Source organism: Vigna umbellata, chromosome 9 (genome assembly GCF_029865625.1).
Source record: "Vigna umbellata cultivar VRB3 chromosome 9, Vumbellata_1.0, whole genome shotgun sequence".
Lineage (NCBI taxonomy): Eukaryota > Viridiplantae > Streptophyta > Magnoliopsida > Fabales > Fabaceae > Vigna > Vigna umbellata.
In genome coordinates, this window is record NC_142173.1 from 21,810,360 (window position 1) to 21,826,409 (window position 16,050).

General features: G+C 34.9%; 2 protein-coding genes and 1 long non-coding RNA gene across 6 annotated transcripts; all 3 read right to left on the minus strand.

Annotated features, from left to right (window-relative positions):
* Positions 1-7,509: 7,509 nt before the first annotated feature.
* LOC148192921 (uncharacterized) lies at positions 7,510-11,204 on the minus strand. 4 transcript variants are annotated; one of them, XM_088098736.1, is made up of 7 exons: positions 10,945-11,204; positions 10,421-10,519; positions 10,129-10,278; positions 9,287-9,360; positions 8,938-9,056; positions 8,218-8,263; positions 7,510-7,814 (listed from the first exon to the last, which is right to left on the minus strand). In XM_088098736.1, the coding sequence occupies exons 2-6, from the start codon at positions 10,425-10,427 to the stop codon at positions 8,224-8,226; spliced, it is 390 nt and encodes a 129-aa protein (XP_087954862.1). In that variant the 5' UTR covers positions 10,428-10,519; positions 10,945-11,204; the 3' UTR covers positions 7,510-7,814; positions 8,218-8,223. The 4 variants fall into 4 exon arrangements, with proteins under 4 accessions (XP_087954862.1, XP_087954858.1, XP_087954861.1 ...); XM_088098732.1 differs by having other exon boundaries at positions 8,218-8,283; positions 10,945-11,203; XM_088098735.1 differs by having other exon boundaries at positions 7,510-8,263.
* Positions 11,205-12,012: 808 nt separating this feature from the next.
* Positions 12,013-12,663, minus strand: LOC148192922 (uncharacterized). The gene is made up of 2 exons (XR_015782160.1): positions 12,559-12,663; positions 12,013-12,427 (listed from the first exon to the last, which is right to left on the minus strand). It is a non-coding gene; the product is annotated as an uncharacterized LOC148192922 (long non-coding RNA).
* Positions 12,664-12,886: 223 nt separating this feature from the next.
* On the minus strand, positions 12,887-13,627 carry LOC148192923 (putative oxidoreductase At1g06690, chloroplastic; the record flags this gene model as incomplete). Its single annotated transcript, XM_088098737.1, has 4 exons — positions 12,887-13,067; positions 13,194-13,273; positions 13,356-13,444; positions 13,537-13,627. Coding segments are annotated over 4 exons (426 nt in total), but the record flags the coding sequence as incomplete, so codon positions are not given.
* Between the last annotated feature and the right edge of the window lie 2,423 nt (positions 13,628-16,050).

The window sequence follows — 16,050 nt, forward strand, 5'->3', positions numbered from 1 at the left end:
TTTCTAAGATTGATCTGCGTTCAGGATATCACCAAATCAGGGTGAAGGAGGATGACATCCAGAAAACAGCCTTCAGGTCTCGTTATGGACACTACGAGTATGTAGTGATGCCATTTGGGGTAACAAACGCTCCTGCTGTGTTCATGGATTATATGAACCGTATATTCAGACCTTACTTGGACAAGTTTGTGGTTGTCTTCATAGATGACATCCTCATCTACTCTAAGGCACAAGCCGAGCATGAAGAACACTTGAGGGCAGTGCTGAGTGTGTTGAGGGAGAAGGAGTTGTATGCCAAACTGTCCAAGTGTGAATTCTGGATGAAGGAGGTGCAGTTTTTGGGACATGTGGTCTCGGCTGGAGGTATTTCAGTGGATCCAGCTAAGGTGCGTGCAGTGTTGGAATGGAAAAGTCCTCGTTCAATCACGGAAGTGAGGAGTTTTGTTGGTCTTGCGGGCTACTATAGGCGTTTCATTGAAGGGTTTTCCAAGATAGTAGCACCGTTGACGCAGCTTACAAGGAAAGATCACCCTTTTGCTTGGACGGATTTGTGTGAAGAACGCTTCCAAGAGCTGAAGAATAAGTTGACAAGCGCTCCAGTTTTAGTGATTCCGGACACTGCCAAACCGTTTGAAGTTTACTGTGATGCATCTCACCAAGGTTTGGGGTGCGTTCTCATGCAAGAGAAGAAGGCAGTGGCGTATGCTTCTCGGCAATTGAAGATACATGAGAAGAATTATCCAACGCATGATTTGGAGCTGGCAGCAGTTGTGTTTGCATTGAAGATTTGGAGGCATTATCTATACGGATCCACTTTCCAAGTCTTCAGTGATCACAAGAGCCTCAAATATTTATTTGACCAGAAGGAGTTGAACATGAGGCAGAGGCGTTGGCTGGAATTCCTAAAAGATTATGATTTTGAGTTGCTTTATCATCCTGGTAAAGCAAACGTAGTGGCAGACGCATTAAGCAGGAAGGCAGTGCATGTCTCGTTAATGATGGTGAAGGAGTTGCACTTAGTGGAGAGTTTCAGAGATCTAAGGTTGCAGTATGAGTTAGAACCGAACAGCATCAAGTGCTGCAACCTTAGGATATCAAGCAATGTGTTTGATCGTATATGGACGAAGCAACGTGAAGATGAAGACTTGGTGAAAATCTTTGATGCACTTGGTACAGACAAGGCTAAAGAATTTAATGCTGGAACGGATGGTATGTTACGTTACCTTGGTAGAACGTGCATTCCCAATGATGGAGAGCTGAAGCGGATTATACTGGAGGAAGCACATCATAGCCGTCTTAGCATACATCCCGGTATGACTAAGATGTACCAAGATCTTAGGCGTTCGTTCTGGTGGCCTGGAATGAAGAGTGATGTTGCACGATTTGTAGCATCTTGCTTGACTTGCCAACGTGCCAAGGCTGAACACCAACGTCCAGGAGGTCTGCTTCAACCACTGGAAATTCCTGAATGGAAGTGGGACAGCATTTCCATGGATTTTGTGACCCATCTACCACGGACAGTTAGGAACCATGACTCAATTTGGGTGATTGTGGATAGGTTGACAAAGAGCGCACACTTCTTGGCAGTGAATCTGAAGATGTCCATGACCAATTTGGCCAAGTTGTATATTAATGAGATTGTTCGTCTACATGGAGTGCCTTCAAGCATAGTTTCTGACCGAGACACGAGATTCACATCTCGTTTTTGGCAATCATTACAAGCCGAGTTGGGGAGCAAGCTGCAGATGAGTTCAGCATATCATCCTCAAACGGATGGCCAATCTGAACGTACAATCCAGACGCTAGAAGACCTACTGAGGACGTGCGTCCTAGATCACTTAGGCGCATGGGATGAGGTGCTGCCTCTTGTGGAATTCACATATAACAACAGCTTTCAAGCTAGCATTGGGATGGCGCCGTTTGAAGCTCTCTATGGGAGGAAGTGCAGAACGCCACTTTGCTGGTTTCAAGAGGGAGAGAACGTGCTAACTGGACCTGAGCTCATCCAGCAAACAACAGAGAAAGTCAAATTGATCCAAGACAGATTGAAAACGTCTTTGAGCAGGCAGAAATCCTATGCTGATAGGAGGAGAAGACCACTGGAGTTCGCTGCAGGTGATCATGTGTTTTTGAGACTGAATCCAATCACTGGAGTGGGAAGAGTAGTACGTCCAAAGAAGTTGTCTCCCAAGTTCATAGGGCCGTATCAAATATTGAAGAAGATTGGACCAGTAGCCTATGAACTTGCGTTGCCTCCTCAACTATCAAATCTGCATCCAGTCTTCCATGTGTCTCAGCTTAGGAGGTATATAGCTAATCCTTCCCATGTCTTGGAACTGGAAAACATTCAACTGCATCCAGACCGAACGTTGGAGCTACAACCAATCCGCATTGAAGATGAACGCACCAAGCTGCATAAAGGAAAGGATATTCGTTTGGTGAAGGTAGTGTGGGATGCTAACACTGGAGATTCAACGTGGGAAGTGGAGAGTGCAATGAAGGATTTATATCCGCACTTATTTGCTTATAATTTCTGAATTTTCGAGGACGAAAATTTTTGTAGTTAGGGAGAATGTAAGACCCTATAAAATTAGCAATGATAATTCTTTGTTAAACCAGATTTATGAAGTATAATCAAATGCTTATCCTATTAAATCCCATTTCAAATCTGCTGAAATATATACTGTTATGGTGTGCACTAATACAGTGCCACATCGCGCTCTGAAACACGCACCACTGCACACATTCAGTGCATTAAAAACGCACCAATCTGTGCATGCACACACGCCAAGTGTCACGGGAGAGAATTCCAAATCAGAGTTTGATGTGCAGGTGGCAGACTGGGAGACGCTCTCCTGTTTGACGTGGAATCCACCCAAAATTCTGAGTTTTGAGAAAATCTCTCACTCATACGCACACTTCGTCTTCCTCAGAAAACCACACCTTTCATCTTCTCCAAACTTCTCTCTACGAACCTTCATCTTCCTTCTACCATTACTCACTTCATTCAACTCCAATCAGTTTTCTGAAACCATAGAAACGCTCACGGGGCAGTAAGCTTCGAATTGATCCGAACCTCTTTAGATCCTGTAACTGGTAAGTTCCAAACCATAATCTAATTCTAGAAGTTCTAGGAACACTGTTTCAGTTGCATGCAAAGAATAAAATCTGAGTTTCTGAGTCTCTTTGGTTAAATCTAGTTGAGGAGCGTAAGAAAGAGCTGATTGGGTAGAAATTCATAGTTGGACAGAATCAAGTTACCCTGTTAAAAGTTCACTGCTAGACCAGGTAAGGGAAGCTTATAATTTTAATTTATACTGTATGTGTTATGATCTGATGTGCATGTATTAAATGTATGATGTTCGAGCTGTGTAAATGACCACAGTTATGAAATCTGGTTTTCTGATAATGTGATTGATCTGCATGTTGGTTTGGAATGTATGAAAATTATGAGGTTGAGCTGTTAAGAATGGTTTATGATATCTGATATGAATTCTAGTTTGGATGGATCTGTCATGAACTGATACGGCTTGGATGAATGATATTTGATGTTGGATTTGATTTAATTACATGTTGAATTGATGATGCATGAACTGAGTATGGTTATTGGATACTTGGAATGAATTAGATGTTGAAAACTGTATGATAACATGTTGGAAGTGAATTAAATCTGAAATGAAAGTATAAAGTTAGAAAAATTGAAATCTGGGAAAAATTCTACTAAGTGTGAAAAATCTGAATTTCTGATCATTCTCTGTTGCTAAAAGGACGTTCGTCACTGGACGGTCTTAGACCGTTCGGTGTTTGGTTAGCATGACTTAGATTGGAATTCATTCATTTGGAATGAATTCTGCTCAAGAACGAGCGTCCCCCAATTGAGTGAATGAGCTTTCGTTCTGCTCAGTACAGCTAAGTATTTAAAACTTTATAAAGAAGTGACGTTCGGCCTTAAGTCGAGCGTCCGTCCTTATTGACGTTCGTCCTCATGATTGAGCGTTCGTTCTTATTGTTGTTCGACCTTATGTCGAACGTGCATTCTAAGAGAGCGTTCGTCCTTATATTGAACGTTCGTCCAAGTTGACGTTCGGTCTTATATCGAAACGTTCGTCCTAGATAACGCTTGGGTTTTACCAGCGTTCGTTCTGATTGTGCTCGGTCATTTACCTGGCGTTCGTTCAAAGCAGGGTTCGGTTTTATAATTGAACGCTCGTCCTTACCATTGAACTCTGAGCGAACGTAACTGGCGTTCGTCCAAATTGCTAATTAACGTTCGTTTTTCTGGCAGTGCTGTTTTCTGAAATCAAATTATATTGACTGTTTATCTAAACAATGTCTTACTGGTGTTATCCTTTGGATTCTACCTGAACTCGTTACATTCAAAATCTTTCTAAGTATCATTCATGTCTTTTAAAGATCAGTATTTTCAAATTATAAATTTTAAAGAGTATTAGGTGAGTTCCTTGGTTCTTTTCTCTTGTTCAGAAACAAGGATGCAGAGTACTGTAACATGTAAATTTCTATTTATTAAATGATGAACTTTCGTGAAATTAAGAGAGTGGAATACAGAATGGAAATATGGATTCAGTGAACTGTTTAATATGGTGAATTATATGTGGAATGAATTATTGGAAATGAATTATGATGAGCGTTCCAAGGAGGAACGTCTCTAATATGATTGATTGTTGATTTTTGTAAAGTATGACTGTGGGCATGCTAAGCTGGCTTGGTCCATCCTGATATTCCGTGATACTCATCTTCACGTAGAAGGGAGTAGTCATGTGTGGGAATGGCAGGAGGCTCTATTCCTTAGGGGTACTTTGGATAGAGTTAACCTCGAGTGGCAGCTGTCGAGTTTAATACAGTTACCACACCACTCGGGTGCAAGGACGCCTGTAGCTACACGGTTCATACAGTCCGGACGGTCTGTCGTTTATACGTATCTATATGATTGTTAATTGATGAGCTTGCATGATGTATGTGTGGATTTAAATATAAATGTATGTGTTGATTGTATAAATTAAATATTATAAGCTTACCCTTGCATTTTCCATTGTGTTGTCTACTGTCCATGTATAATCCGTCTTGTCGAAATGCAATGATCATCCGTTGTGGATGTGAGCAGATGGTGGTGCATCCCTTGAGCAAGTACTGGAAGAAGAAAATGTGGAGGATGCTAACCTTGTGGAGGTTGAAGTAAAATCGGAGCAGTAGGATTAGATTAGTAGTAGAGGTTATGTTTTCTGTACTGAGTTCTGGAAGTTCTGTATATAATTCTGCAGAATTTTGTATGCAGATCTGTTTTATGTATTTTGGTGGATTTCTGAACACTGTAAACTCTGCTGTAAATCATTGTACAGTAATGTTTATATATGTTCGTGCTGTATTCTTTTGGAGCAGCGGTTATTTGTGTAAAGACTGTTTACTGTTGCTGTTAATTGTGATTAATTCTGAATTATAGTGATTACTGTATTTTGGGATGTTACAACACCTCTCTCTAGTGAATCTTTTTCGTAAACCTTACATTTAGTATGGAGGAAAAAGAAAGAAAAAACAATATTTATGAATCATTGTTCTATTTCTAACATTTTTTTCATTTTTTATTTATTATTTTCAATCAAATTATACAATTTTAAAAATAATTTATGTTTATTCATATTAATTTCTTATGTACGAAGGGGGTAGTGAATGATCAATTTAACGAGATCATGGCTTTGAAGCGCATTGGTGAACCAAATCATGTTGTGCAGTTGATAGAAACATATGTTGCAGATGTTGAAAGGATCTTGGTTGAAATTTTACGTCATGAGTAATGTTATTGGTCATTTTATTATTTACTTTATGTTCATATTAAATATTTGCGTATTTTCATTTTGATATTTTTTTTAACATTTGCAGAGAAAATCAAAAAATTGACTTGCATAAGTTGACCCCTCTTGCTCGTGAAATAGAGGATAAAAGCACAAGGTAGCTTTCAATATTTACTTATTACAATGTGTTTTAAAAATGAGTGGTTAGTTAACTTTATGCATTTTGATACATTTGTTGTTACTTTTTACTTTGGTATAGGAAAAAACTAATGTTGTTAAGCAATGCTTAAGAATGTTGTAATAGTTGAAAAGAAATTTTAGAATATCAAGTAAAATTATGGAAAGAAAAACATTATACCAGTTTGTGGTTAATATAGTTAATTTGGTTGAACATTAAACCTATCTTCCTTGAGTAACATATGATAATTTGATTTAAAGTATTGTAATTTTTATTTTATTCATTATAAGTCACACCCTTTTTATTGTTTTATTCACTTATTTGTAATTATATTTAGTCACCATATTTCTCCTTTGTTATAGACAACATAAAAAAACATTGTATCTTAATTTTCATTTAAAAGCATGCAAGTTTTTATAAAAAATTGTAGAGTGTGAAAGATTTTATTTATTTATTTAGTATTAAATTTTGGTTATTACTAAGTGAAACTTTAAAATATATAATTCATTATTTTATTATATCAATATTAAATTTTCACCAAATACATGATGAATAAATAAGCTTTTTATAATTATTTTATATTGGTTTTACAATTCATGTTTAGGTCATTTTGATTTCAATTCTTTTCTTCCATTGACAAAAAATAATATCTAGTAGAAAAATTCATGATATTCAACAATGTTTCTTTACATGATAAAACGAGCATGTTTGGGTATATTAGAAGTTCTGCACACATAAGTTTTGGTTATTGGATACATAAGATTTAGTAATTGAGGATAATAAACTATTATTTTAGAATGTGCTTGAGAAAAAAATTGAAGACAGATAATGAATTTTGGGTGTTTAGTGTTAGAAATACGAGTCTAAGTCTCACATTAGACAGAAATGAGAAAAGTAGATATAAAGTACGATGCATTAATTCATTGTTTTAATATTTTAGGTAGAGAAAAATGTCAATCTCTTATCTATTTAGATTCAAGTTTTATTGATCTGATCTCTCTAGTGAATCTTTTTCGTAAAGAAAGAAAAAATAATATTTATGAATCATTGTTCTATTTCTAACTTTTTTATTATCATCTCTAACATTTTTTTATAGGCAAATAATTATATTAAATAGAGCATTTGAGATCTTCAATCCATATATATATATATATATAAGAGAATAGTGAAATGTTTTGAATCTAAACATTTAAAGTCTCCAATTTTACATTTGGACAACCTCCACAACAACATTGAATGTTAAAATAATTTTTTATTAAGCCTACGATTATAAATAAAGTCACAAAAACTATTTTTATTATGAAAAAAAAACATATAAACGAGACAGATGACATAAGAGAGATCAAAAGAATAGGTAGTAAAAAAAACCATGAATAAACCCGAGAAAAAAATCCTTCATGTATATCCAATATAAGATAATTAATCTCATACATGTTTCCTTGATGAATCTAGGTAAGCTAAATATTTGGACCATAGGTTGGTCGAATTGATCCAACTAATTAACACTCCTAACAAACACAACAATGGTGAAATCCAATCTTTTATAATTAATCTCTATGTGTAAATGTAGAATACAGACTTAAAATCTCAAACTCTTGGTTGATTTATCATTTGGAATATTAGATAAAGAAAAACATCCAAGTTAAGAAAAAAAGTAAAAGAAAAGTTGTAACTTTAAAGTATTGGAGGGACGAACTAAACATGGTGCAACCTAATGCCGGTTCAATCTTCACATCAAGAGTCAATTTTTGGTAGTTGATTCTCCTCCAATGGACTAATTCTTTTTTTTTCTGCTATCTATACCCTGTTTTAAGAACTGCAACCTATTTCTGCACAAAATTTACATTACCAGAAATCAACGACAAGAAAATAAAACAATTAATGAATGAAGGGCATTAACAAATACCAAGACCACTGCACAAGTGCGAAACCCTGAATCCACTAATCAGACTGCTAATATAGCTTCATAGGGATATTTACACGGTAAGGGCAAGTCAAAACCATTTAATAATCCAATAACCGTACTTGATAGCAAAAATTTGATCAAAAGATATTTAAAAACTGAAATTCCAAGATCTATGTACTACAAACCTGGATAGCCCAAAACACCAGCCCGCATAAATTACAAATAATATGACAAAGGCTTTACATGTATAGCATGGAACACAAGATAAAAATTTTGTCAATCAAGTGATGTGCCACAAAAACACAATTATGGATGATAAACCTTACTTGGAATCAGTAAGGCGGCCATGTAGGCTCCATCTTTGGCGAAAACCTTCAATGCCCTCAATTCCACTAGCAAGAATTAGGTGCATATACATATGAAACCAAGGTACATAAGATGTCCACAGATTGAAAATTCTAAACATCACATTCACACACCTAAATGTCACACGATATCCAATACACAAATATTGTCAAAAGTTTTGGGTGCTAAAGTGAGGAAATAAGGTCAATCAATAGAAGTATATAAGGCAATCCAAGAGCTCTTATGAATTTAGTTTATAGTTTTTAGTGCCTAAAGAGAATTTATTTTATACAAATTCACTACCAACTTCAATAAAATAAACTATGTGCTTTAGATATTGGAGATCAGTTTGAAAAAACAAAATAAAACTTAGTCCTAGGTTTTGATTTATTTTTTAAATAGATATTAGAAGTCCAAATAAGAACAAATATTCTTCTCTACCATCATAAATTTTGGGATAAGTACAGTAATATCTTTAGAAGAGTAAGATAGAGCACCACCTTCCTTAAAATAAAAGCAATGAAATGTTTAGTCATAAAAGATAATCATGTCTAAAGAAGCTGAAGTTTCTGTAGTTTAAAATCTTAGGAAAAATCATTCTTCAAGGATTTATTAAAAGCTTGCTTTATGCTCCATTAGGATATGTAAAGAAAAGAAACATTCTAGACAATGGACCACATTACAGGACTACTTGAACATACCTCTCCAATGATGTAACTTCTGCCTCAAGCTGAGAGGCCCTCCCCTTGGCTTCATCTAGAGGCATTGATAAACCCAACTTCAATTCACTATCTTGAAGTCGCTTCCGTATCTCCTTATCCTAGAGTTTATTTATTTTTATTCCAAAAAAAAGTAAAGGTGATGATAATCTAACAAACTTAATTGTCCTAAATCTTTATCTCCAACAATAACAATTAGCAAATACTACACATATTAAAGATCATTCAAAGAAGATTACATATGATTTAGTGGTAAAATGGAAGAGATGGAGTAAGGAGGAAGAAAAATAAATGAATATTCATAAATGATATCTGATAACAATGTTCTCACCCTTCGTTCAGCACATTGCTTATATAAAGCAATTTCATCTTGACAAAATGGTTCAATGTCATTGATTTGCAAGCCTTCAAGATATAATAAAGCTCATAAAACATTCAGATAAAAAAGGCTGCAATAGACAAACATCTAATATTAAAAACGATTACCTCGTTAACATACTGCACTATTACTGAACCTTGTTGAAGTTTTAGTCCTTTAACTTCTCCAATCTGGGCATACCAAAAAAGTGTACCCACTTTTTTTACAAGGTCGGAAAAAAATCAAGTGACTCACGTTCCTACATAACCCTAATCCTAATTACAAAACAACGAAGCAAAATAACTGCTTAATGCATGTCATCGCATCTACTTAGAACTATCAAATGAAAATAAAAACGTAGATCTAAGGGCTATTTTTCTTAAAAGTAAATCTTACGATACAAGTTCAATTTCCAGAATATAATATGTTACTAGAATTAAACTACAAAAAAAACCGAGTATATAAATAAATTACTCTTATTTTCTTTGCGCCATTAATTTCCTTATTTTTTATACACATTAATTATTAGGATTTTAGACGTTCTTTCTTCTCTATACAACTGTATTAAAATTAAGACAGGAGAATTCACTACATTTATTCACTTAAAGGAAATGTTTATACATACATACTATACCGCAACAAGAAAAACAGAAAATACAACTACAAACTATATAAAAAACAAACTAACATTCCAAAAATAATACCAAAGATGCCGAATAAATTGTGTACCTTGAATAAATTGTTCCCTAATTTTATGCAAGAAAAGGAATTAAGGGAAAGAACAATTGCACCTGGTTAATGAAAACGATACTTACAGAGAAATAGATTCCTGAGAAGTCCATCACACAAATCAACACCTTGGAGGACATGGGAGGCTATTTCCGGTGGTACTACAGGCGATGGAGGACCGATCATTAAATCATCACCAACCAAAATTGTTTCATCCATAGTTGGCTGCGAATCGACTGAAACCCACACAAAAGTTTATTAGCATTATTCATCTTCCAAACATTTGAACCTTTTCATATTTTAAGGTATGTGACCTAAAGCAAAACAATTTAACATGCCAGTAAAGACAACATAGTCAGTATAACAGAGATGACGTACCATCCATGGTTGCTTTCTGGTAATCCTTCCGCAAAGAAAACACAACAATTCTGGTTTTTTCTGTTCTTTTTCTTTTTTATAGCAGCTCACAATATACGACTGCAGAAAAAAAAACACGGATTACAATATCATAGTATAGTTGGTATTGCTATTGGTTGGCTAGCGGTGATCGGTGAGCTAAGGCTGTACAAGGGAACGGTTGATGGGTATAAAACTGCAAATGCAGGGGTTTACCGTGGCCTTCACGGTTATTGTATTTCAGAAGTGTGTCTATCTTTTTGAATTTAATTCACAACATAAGGGAAGTGAATGGAGGAATAAATGGTGAGTGAAAAAAAGAAACAACCAAGTAATGTGATTAAATTTTTATAAAAATATACCAAATGACTAAACAAGTATTTCACCGTTACGGACAATTTTTCATCATTTCTACAAAATGGGCATATAATTTCTACAAATGCTAAATGAAATGATGATGACCCAACATTCTTAAAATGTGAGGAAAGTGAAATCGGAGCACGCACCGGCACCGGAACCGGAGGAGGAGGCGATGCCGCCGGCGAGTCTGATCAGCCAGGACTTGTATTGGCTTTCGGCGAATCTGGTTAAATGGAGAATAGCTAGGGTTAACTTCGGCTATGAACTTGTCGCTGACAATGGTTTTGGTCAAGTGGTAGAGTTGCAATCGCAGGAGAAGTTTGATGACTGGCGCCAGTACAAGTGGTTCTGATTTGGGCTGAAGTAACTTGGTGGAGCTCTGGAGAAGGTTTACGCAAAAAGAGTATTTTATGCAAAAATGAAATGAAATTATTACTTAACAAATTTAATTTTAAAACTTTTGAAGGATAATATCAATTCAGAAGTGAATACTGTATTTTTTATTTATTTAACCAAATTAAATAAATTTAATAAATATTCAAATGCTTTTATTTTTAAATAAGTATTTATTTTAATTTTTTTAAAACAGACCGAATTCAAGGGATATAATTTAGAAAATAGTGATATAATGAATCTTATTTATCTTAGGAAGGGGTAATGAAAATGGCTTAGGGGAAAAAGAATTTTAGTTTTAAAAAAAATTTAGCAAATAAGAATAAAAAATAATAAAAACACATAATAGTAATGCCAATATTTGTTATATCGGTAAGGTTCTACAATAAAATTAGAAAATTTTTCTGAATTCATAATACATTTTAGAAAAATTTAAATTGTTCCTTTACAATAATTTAGAAACTCTGGATATCTTTTTCATTTCTTTATATTTCTTACTTAATAACTATCATATGAAGTTGTTATATGGGAGAAAAAGAAAAGGAGTTATTATTTACACAGCTCTGCAACTGGTGGTTACCGAAGCTGTCATAAGCTGTTTGATTAATTGTGTGAATGAAAATGGATAAGATATATACAGAGTTATTAATTCCTTTGCTTGCATAAAATTAGGGAACAATTTATTCAAGGTACACAATTTATTTTTCTTCCTCCTTACTCCATCTCTTTCATTTTACCACTAAATCATATGTAATCTTCTTTGAATGATCTTTAATATGTGTAGTATTTGCTAATTGTTATTGTTATAGAAAAAGGAAAAGTTGTTCTAAAACTCACATTTGAGAAAACTATATTAGAGAATTCATTACTTTCTCTTTTCATGTATTTTGTCTTTTTACCAGTCGGAGGAATCCATAAAAGTATTACATACAGAAATTCAACTGTCAAAAAATGGGCTTGAACACTTTCCTCTGTCGCCAACCCCCTTTTCATGCTCTTGTACTATATAAAAAAACACAGCATTTCACCAGTTTGATAACCCAACATGACTCATGCACGCCTGTATTCATCTTTGCAGTCACCAATCACTTTTAGTAGATCCTTTCCTTTCGCCGTGGCTTCTCTTATGCTGCCCACATCGTCTTCATCAAGAGCAAGAGAAAATATAGCATTGGCGTCTTGAATATGTTCTGACAAGCCAAGTCTGACACCAATCATCGATCCTGCTACAGCAGGCTGCATGTTTGACAAGAGGCAAAATGAAAGGGATATATACCAGGCCTTATCAATGTAACATGAGAATGAGATTTTATAGCAATAAGCACATCAAATTCTGGAGAGAGAAGAAATCAATCAACTAAATTCACCTGATCTAATATATACTTCACTGCAACCGTTGCAATTGAAACACCATGTTTAGAAGCTACTTGTTTCAAGTCCAAAGTAGTCCCTGGAACAAATTCCATCCTCCCCAAGCATCTACCATCCGTCAACAGATGCAAAGTATAGAAAAACACATATGAATATAACTAAGTTATGTGGACAAAAATTCAAATCATCAACTTGAATTGTTATATAGCCTACATATTGATTCAGAGTTATTTGTCATTGATAACCCTTTTCCAGACCATCTACCAAAAAGGCTTATCTTAGCTTTACAATGTAGGATATTTAGAAGAGACAGAACCTTTTTATAGAGCACAAAAGGTGCTAAATGTTTCTTAAACTACCTACAATTAAAGAAAGGTTGTCATGAAATCGTACCCTTTTGTACTTTTGGAGGGAGGGAGTGTTTATTGAAGGACCAGCAAAAGGAATAGCTATGTTGGTGTCAAGGAACTTCTCAGACAATAGACCACCCATTACCGTTCCATACCTGCATCAGAAATTGATCTAAGTGGAAATTCTGTTAGATAAATTCTACTAAACTTTCATCTAGTATTTGAAAGAACTATTTTCTATGCTGAAAATTCTTTATCCTCTAAGAAAGGGAGAGAGAGACGTTATAAGTTTGACTCCTGTATGCTGACAAAGCTCTGCCATTCTTTGTTGAGGACGCATATCGACAAGTGAGTGTTGTACCTGAAATCGAAGATACCAATAAGGTTCACAAACTATATAGATTATTAAAAGAACTCAAAAAAATTAAAGCAAGTGGATATACCTGATTGCTTACAACAGGAATCTCATTTTCAAGAATAATCTGTAACCTCTCTGTATCAAAATTTGTCAGAGCCACGGTCTTGATTTTACCTGTATCAAAATTTAACTAGTGTAGTTTGATCAAAGCAAGAAATGCGAACTTATATGTGAATTCGTAACCGTTAATCAGAAACAAAACTAACCTTCTTCTTTCAAGTCTGTAAGGTGTTTTAGCGCATCCAAGTAGCCTGGATTTGAATAATCCCACCTAAATCCATTAGAGATAGAGGTGAATTGTCAAAGAATCTTGAACTTCAGAGAGTTAGAACTATTTACAGAAGTAGTTTGGCTAGATAGTGGGAATCCAGTACTCATTTCACTATTTCAGTACAAAATCAAAATGTATGATGTTTTGTATGATGGTCTCATGGTCATGGATGATGGTAATCGTTATGATTTTCCCTAAAAATTTCAAGAATTGCAAAATGTGGATAAATAATTATGCTGCTTGAACCATGATAGTTTGTAGATCAAATAAACACAATACAGAGGGATTAACTACCAATGGAACTAAAGCATGTCCAAGGATTCTACATCCATCCTCTTCCTTGAAACATTGATGCTGTCTTTTACATAGCTAGCAGTCATCTTAACTGGCGGAGGCACCCACTTAGTGAGACTGCACCAAATAATACAATGGACAATAAGAAAATACTTTCCTTTATATTTTCAATAACAATTTGGAAATATATGGTAGGACGCTTACCAGCCAAATACTATAAAAGTAGTTGCATCTTCTTCAAATCTTCAAATAGAAGAAAAAAGTATAAAAGAATATGAAGTTACTGATCAACTGATAACAGTTGAAAAACTGTTATTTTCATGATTAAAATTGACACTAAAAGCAACCTTTACACTTAGAAACTAGCTTGAAATCATGTTTTTCTTCATATTTTTAGAAATAAGAGAGCTGGACAGGTTTATGCTTGATTTCAGTGTTTTTTTGCAGGTTTTAAGGTGAATTTGGTGAAAGAAGTAAAGAAGGAGAGAGATGAAATCAGAAAAGACAATAAAAAGTGCAAAAAGAGAAGCTGAAGTCACCGCTCAGCGGCAGTTTACCGCTGAGCGGCACTCAGGAGCTTGTGGGAGATCCGCTGAGGGGCAAAATGGCCGCTGAGGGGAGAAAACAAGACACACACTTACCGCTGAGCGGCACTTTAATGGGCTTGGACCCAATTTTCTGTAATGTACGAATATTATATAAGCTTTAGGGTTTCCTAGGGTTAGGTATCTTTGGCAGAAACGAGGCAAACACTCTCTCTTCCACCCCTTTGAAGGAGGATCTTGGATGCTGAGGCTTCCTCTTCACCTTTTTAGGGTTTTATCTTTCATTCTTTCATTGTAATTCATCTAGGTTCACCATGAATATGGTGAACTAAACTCTGTATGTTTGTTGGGGAATCAATGTAATCTTTTGAAGCTCTCATATATGGAATCTGTTTTTTACATCTTTTAATTAAGACTTATGCTTTCTTTCATCATTAGTTAGGGTTTTTCCTCTTTGCTTAATGCTTGCATTGTTTAACTCATTCGATGCATGATTATTGGTTTTGTCGATACGGGCACGTACGGGGAAGTGTAGATCCGGGGAATTTCTCCCAATTTTATATTGGTTGTCGTTAAGCTCCTGCACTTATGAACTGATCATTAGGAATGCTAGGAATCGTATGAACTCGTGATTAGGGAGAAGCCTTCTTGAAAGGTACATTAGAGAGTGGCATTAACAATGATGATTTGAATGTTGAATTCCTAGAATATATGAGAGTGGATAAGATGAAATTGACCCCCAACAACATATTCATACATATATTTCATTGAAAGTGTTTATCTTTTGTTTTCTTGCCATTGATCAAAAACTTCATGCATACATATTTAATTTTCGTCTTTTGCATATAAAACTCCAAATATTTCGTCTCTAAGTCTTAGCTAATCAATAAACCACACAACTAAACTAGGCCGTGAGTCCTTTGGGAAGAACGATACTTGGTCTTACCAAGTTTATTACTTGAACGATTCGGTCATACTTGCCGATTGAAAAACAAGTTTGTGACATCATAATTTGGTGTTCATAAATTTGTCCATCAAGTTTTTGGCGCCGTTGCCGGGGACTCGTGGTTTAATTGGTTAATTTGTGTGATTTTTGATTATCTTTGACTTATTTTTTTTTATTTTATTTTAAATTTCGAATTTATTTTTATTTTATTTTTCTGTTTATATTTTTCAGTTTGTATTTTATTTGATTTGATTTTATTTTATTTTATTTTTCTGTTTTTCTATTTTCTGTTTTTTTATTCTATTTTCTGTTTTTATCTTCTGAATCTTATATCTTCTCTTATATCTTTTTGTGCTAACCAAATCTTTTCTAGGGTTTTGTGTTCTTGTGTATGCAGGAGGCAATTTGAACTAGGAGCAAGAAAACAACAGAACCTCTACTTGAAGGATTAGAAGACAGTAGACGGAGGAGAAGAATCAGAACATCTAGAGAACTTTTTCCTCCTCCGGAAACTCTGTTGCAACCATCACCACAAGGTTCTGACAATAGCACAGAAAATATGGAGAATAACAATGTTAGAAGAACTCTTGCTGATTACACCAATATAGCTGGACCTCAGCACTTTAACAGCATAGCTAGACCAAGAGTCAATGCAGCTAACATG

Bases quoted from the DNA above. Each gene is read 5' to 3' on its own strand.
- LOC148192921 (XM_088098732.1), bottom strand. The intron at 9,361-10,128 runs GTAAGTATCGTT...TATATCTTGAAG, and splicing joins TCTCAGGAATCTATTTCTCT to GCTTGCAAATCAATGACATT. The intron at 9,057-9,286 runs GTGAGAACATTG...AATAAACTCTAG, and splicing joins AGCAATGTGCTGAACGAAGG to GATAAGGAGATACGGAAGCG.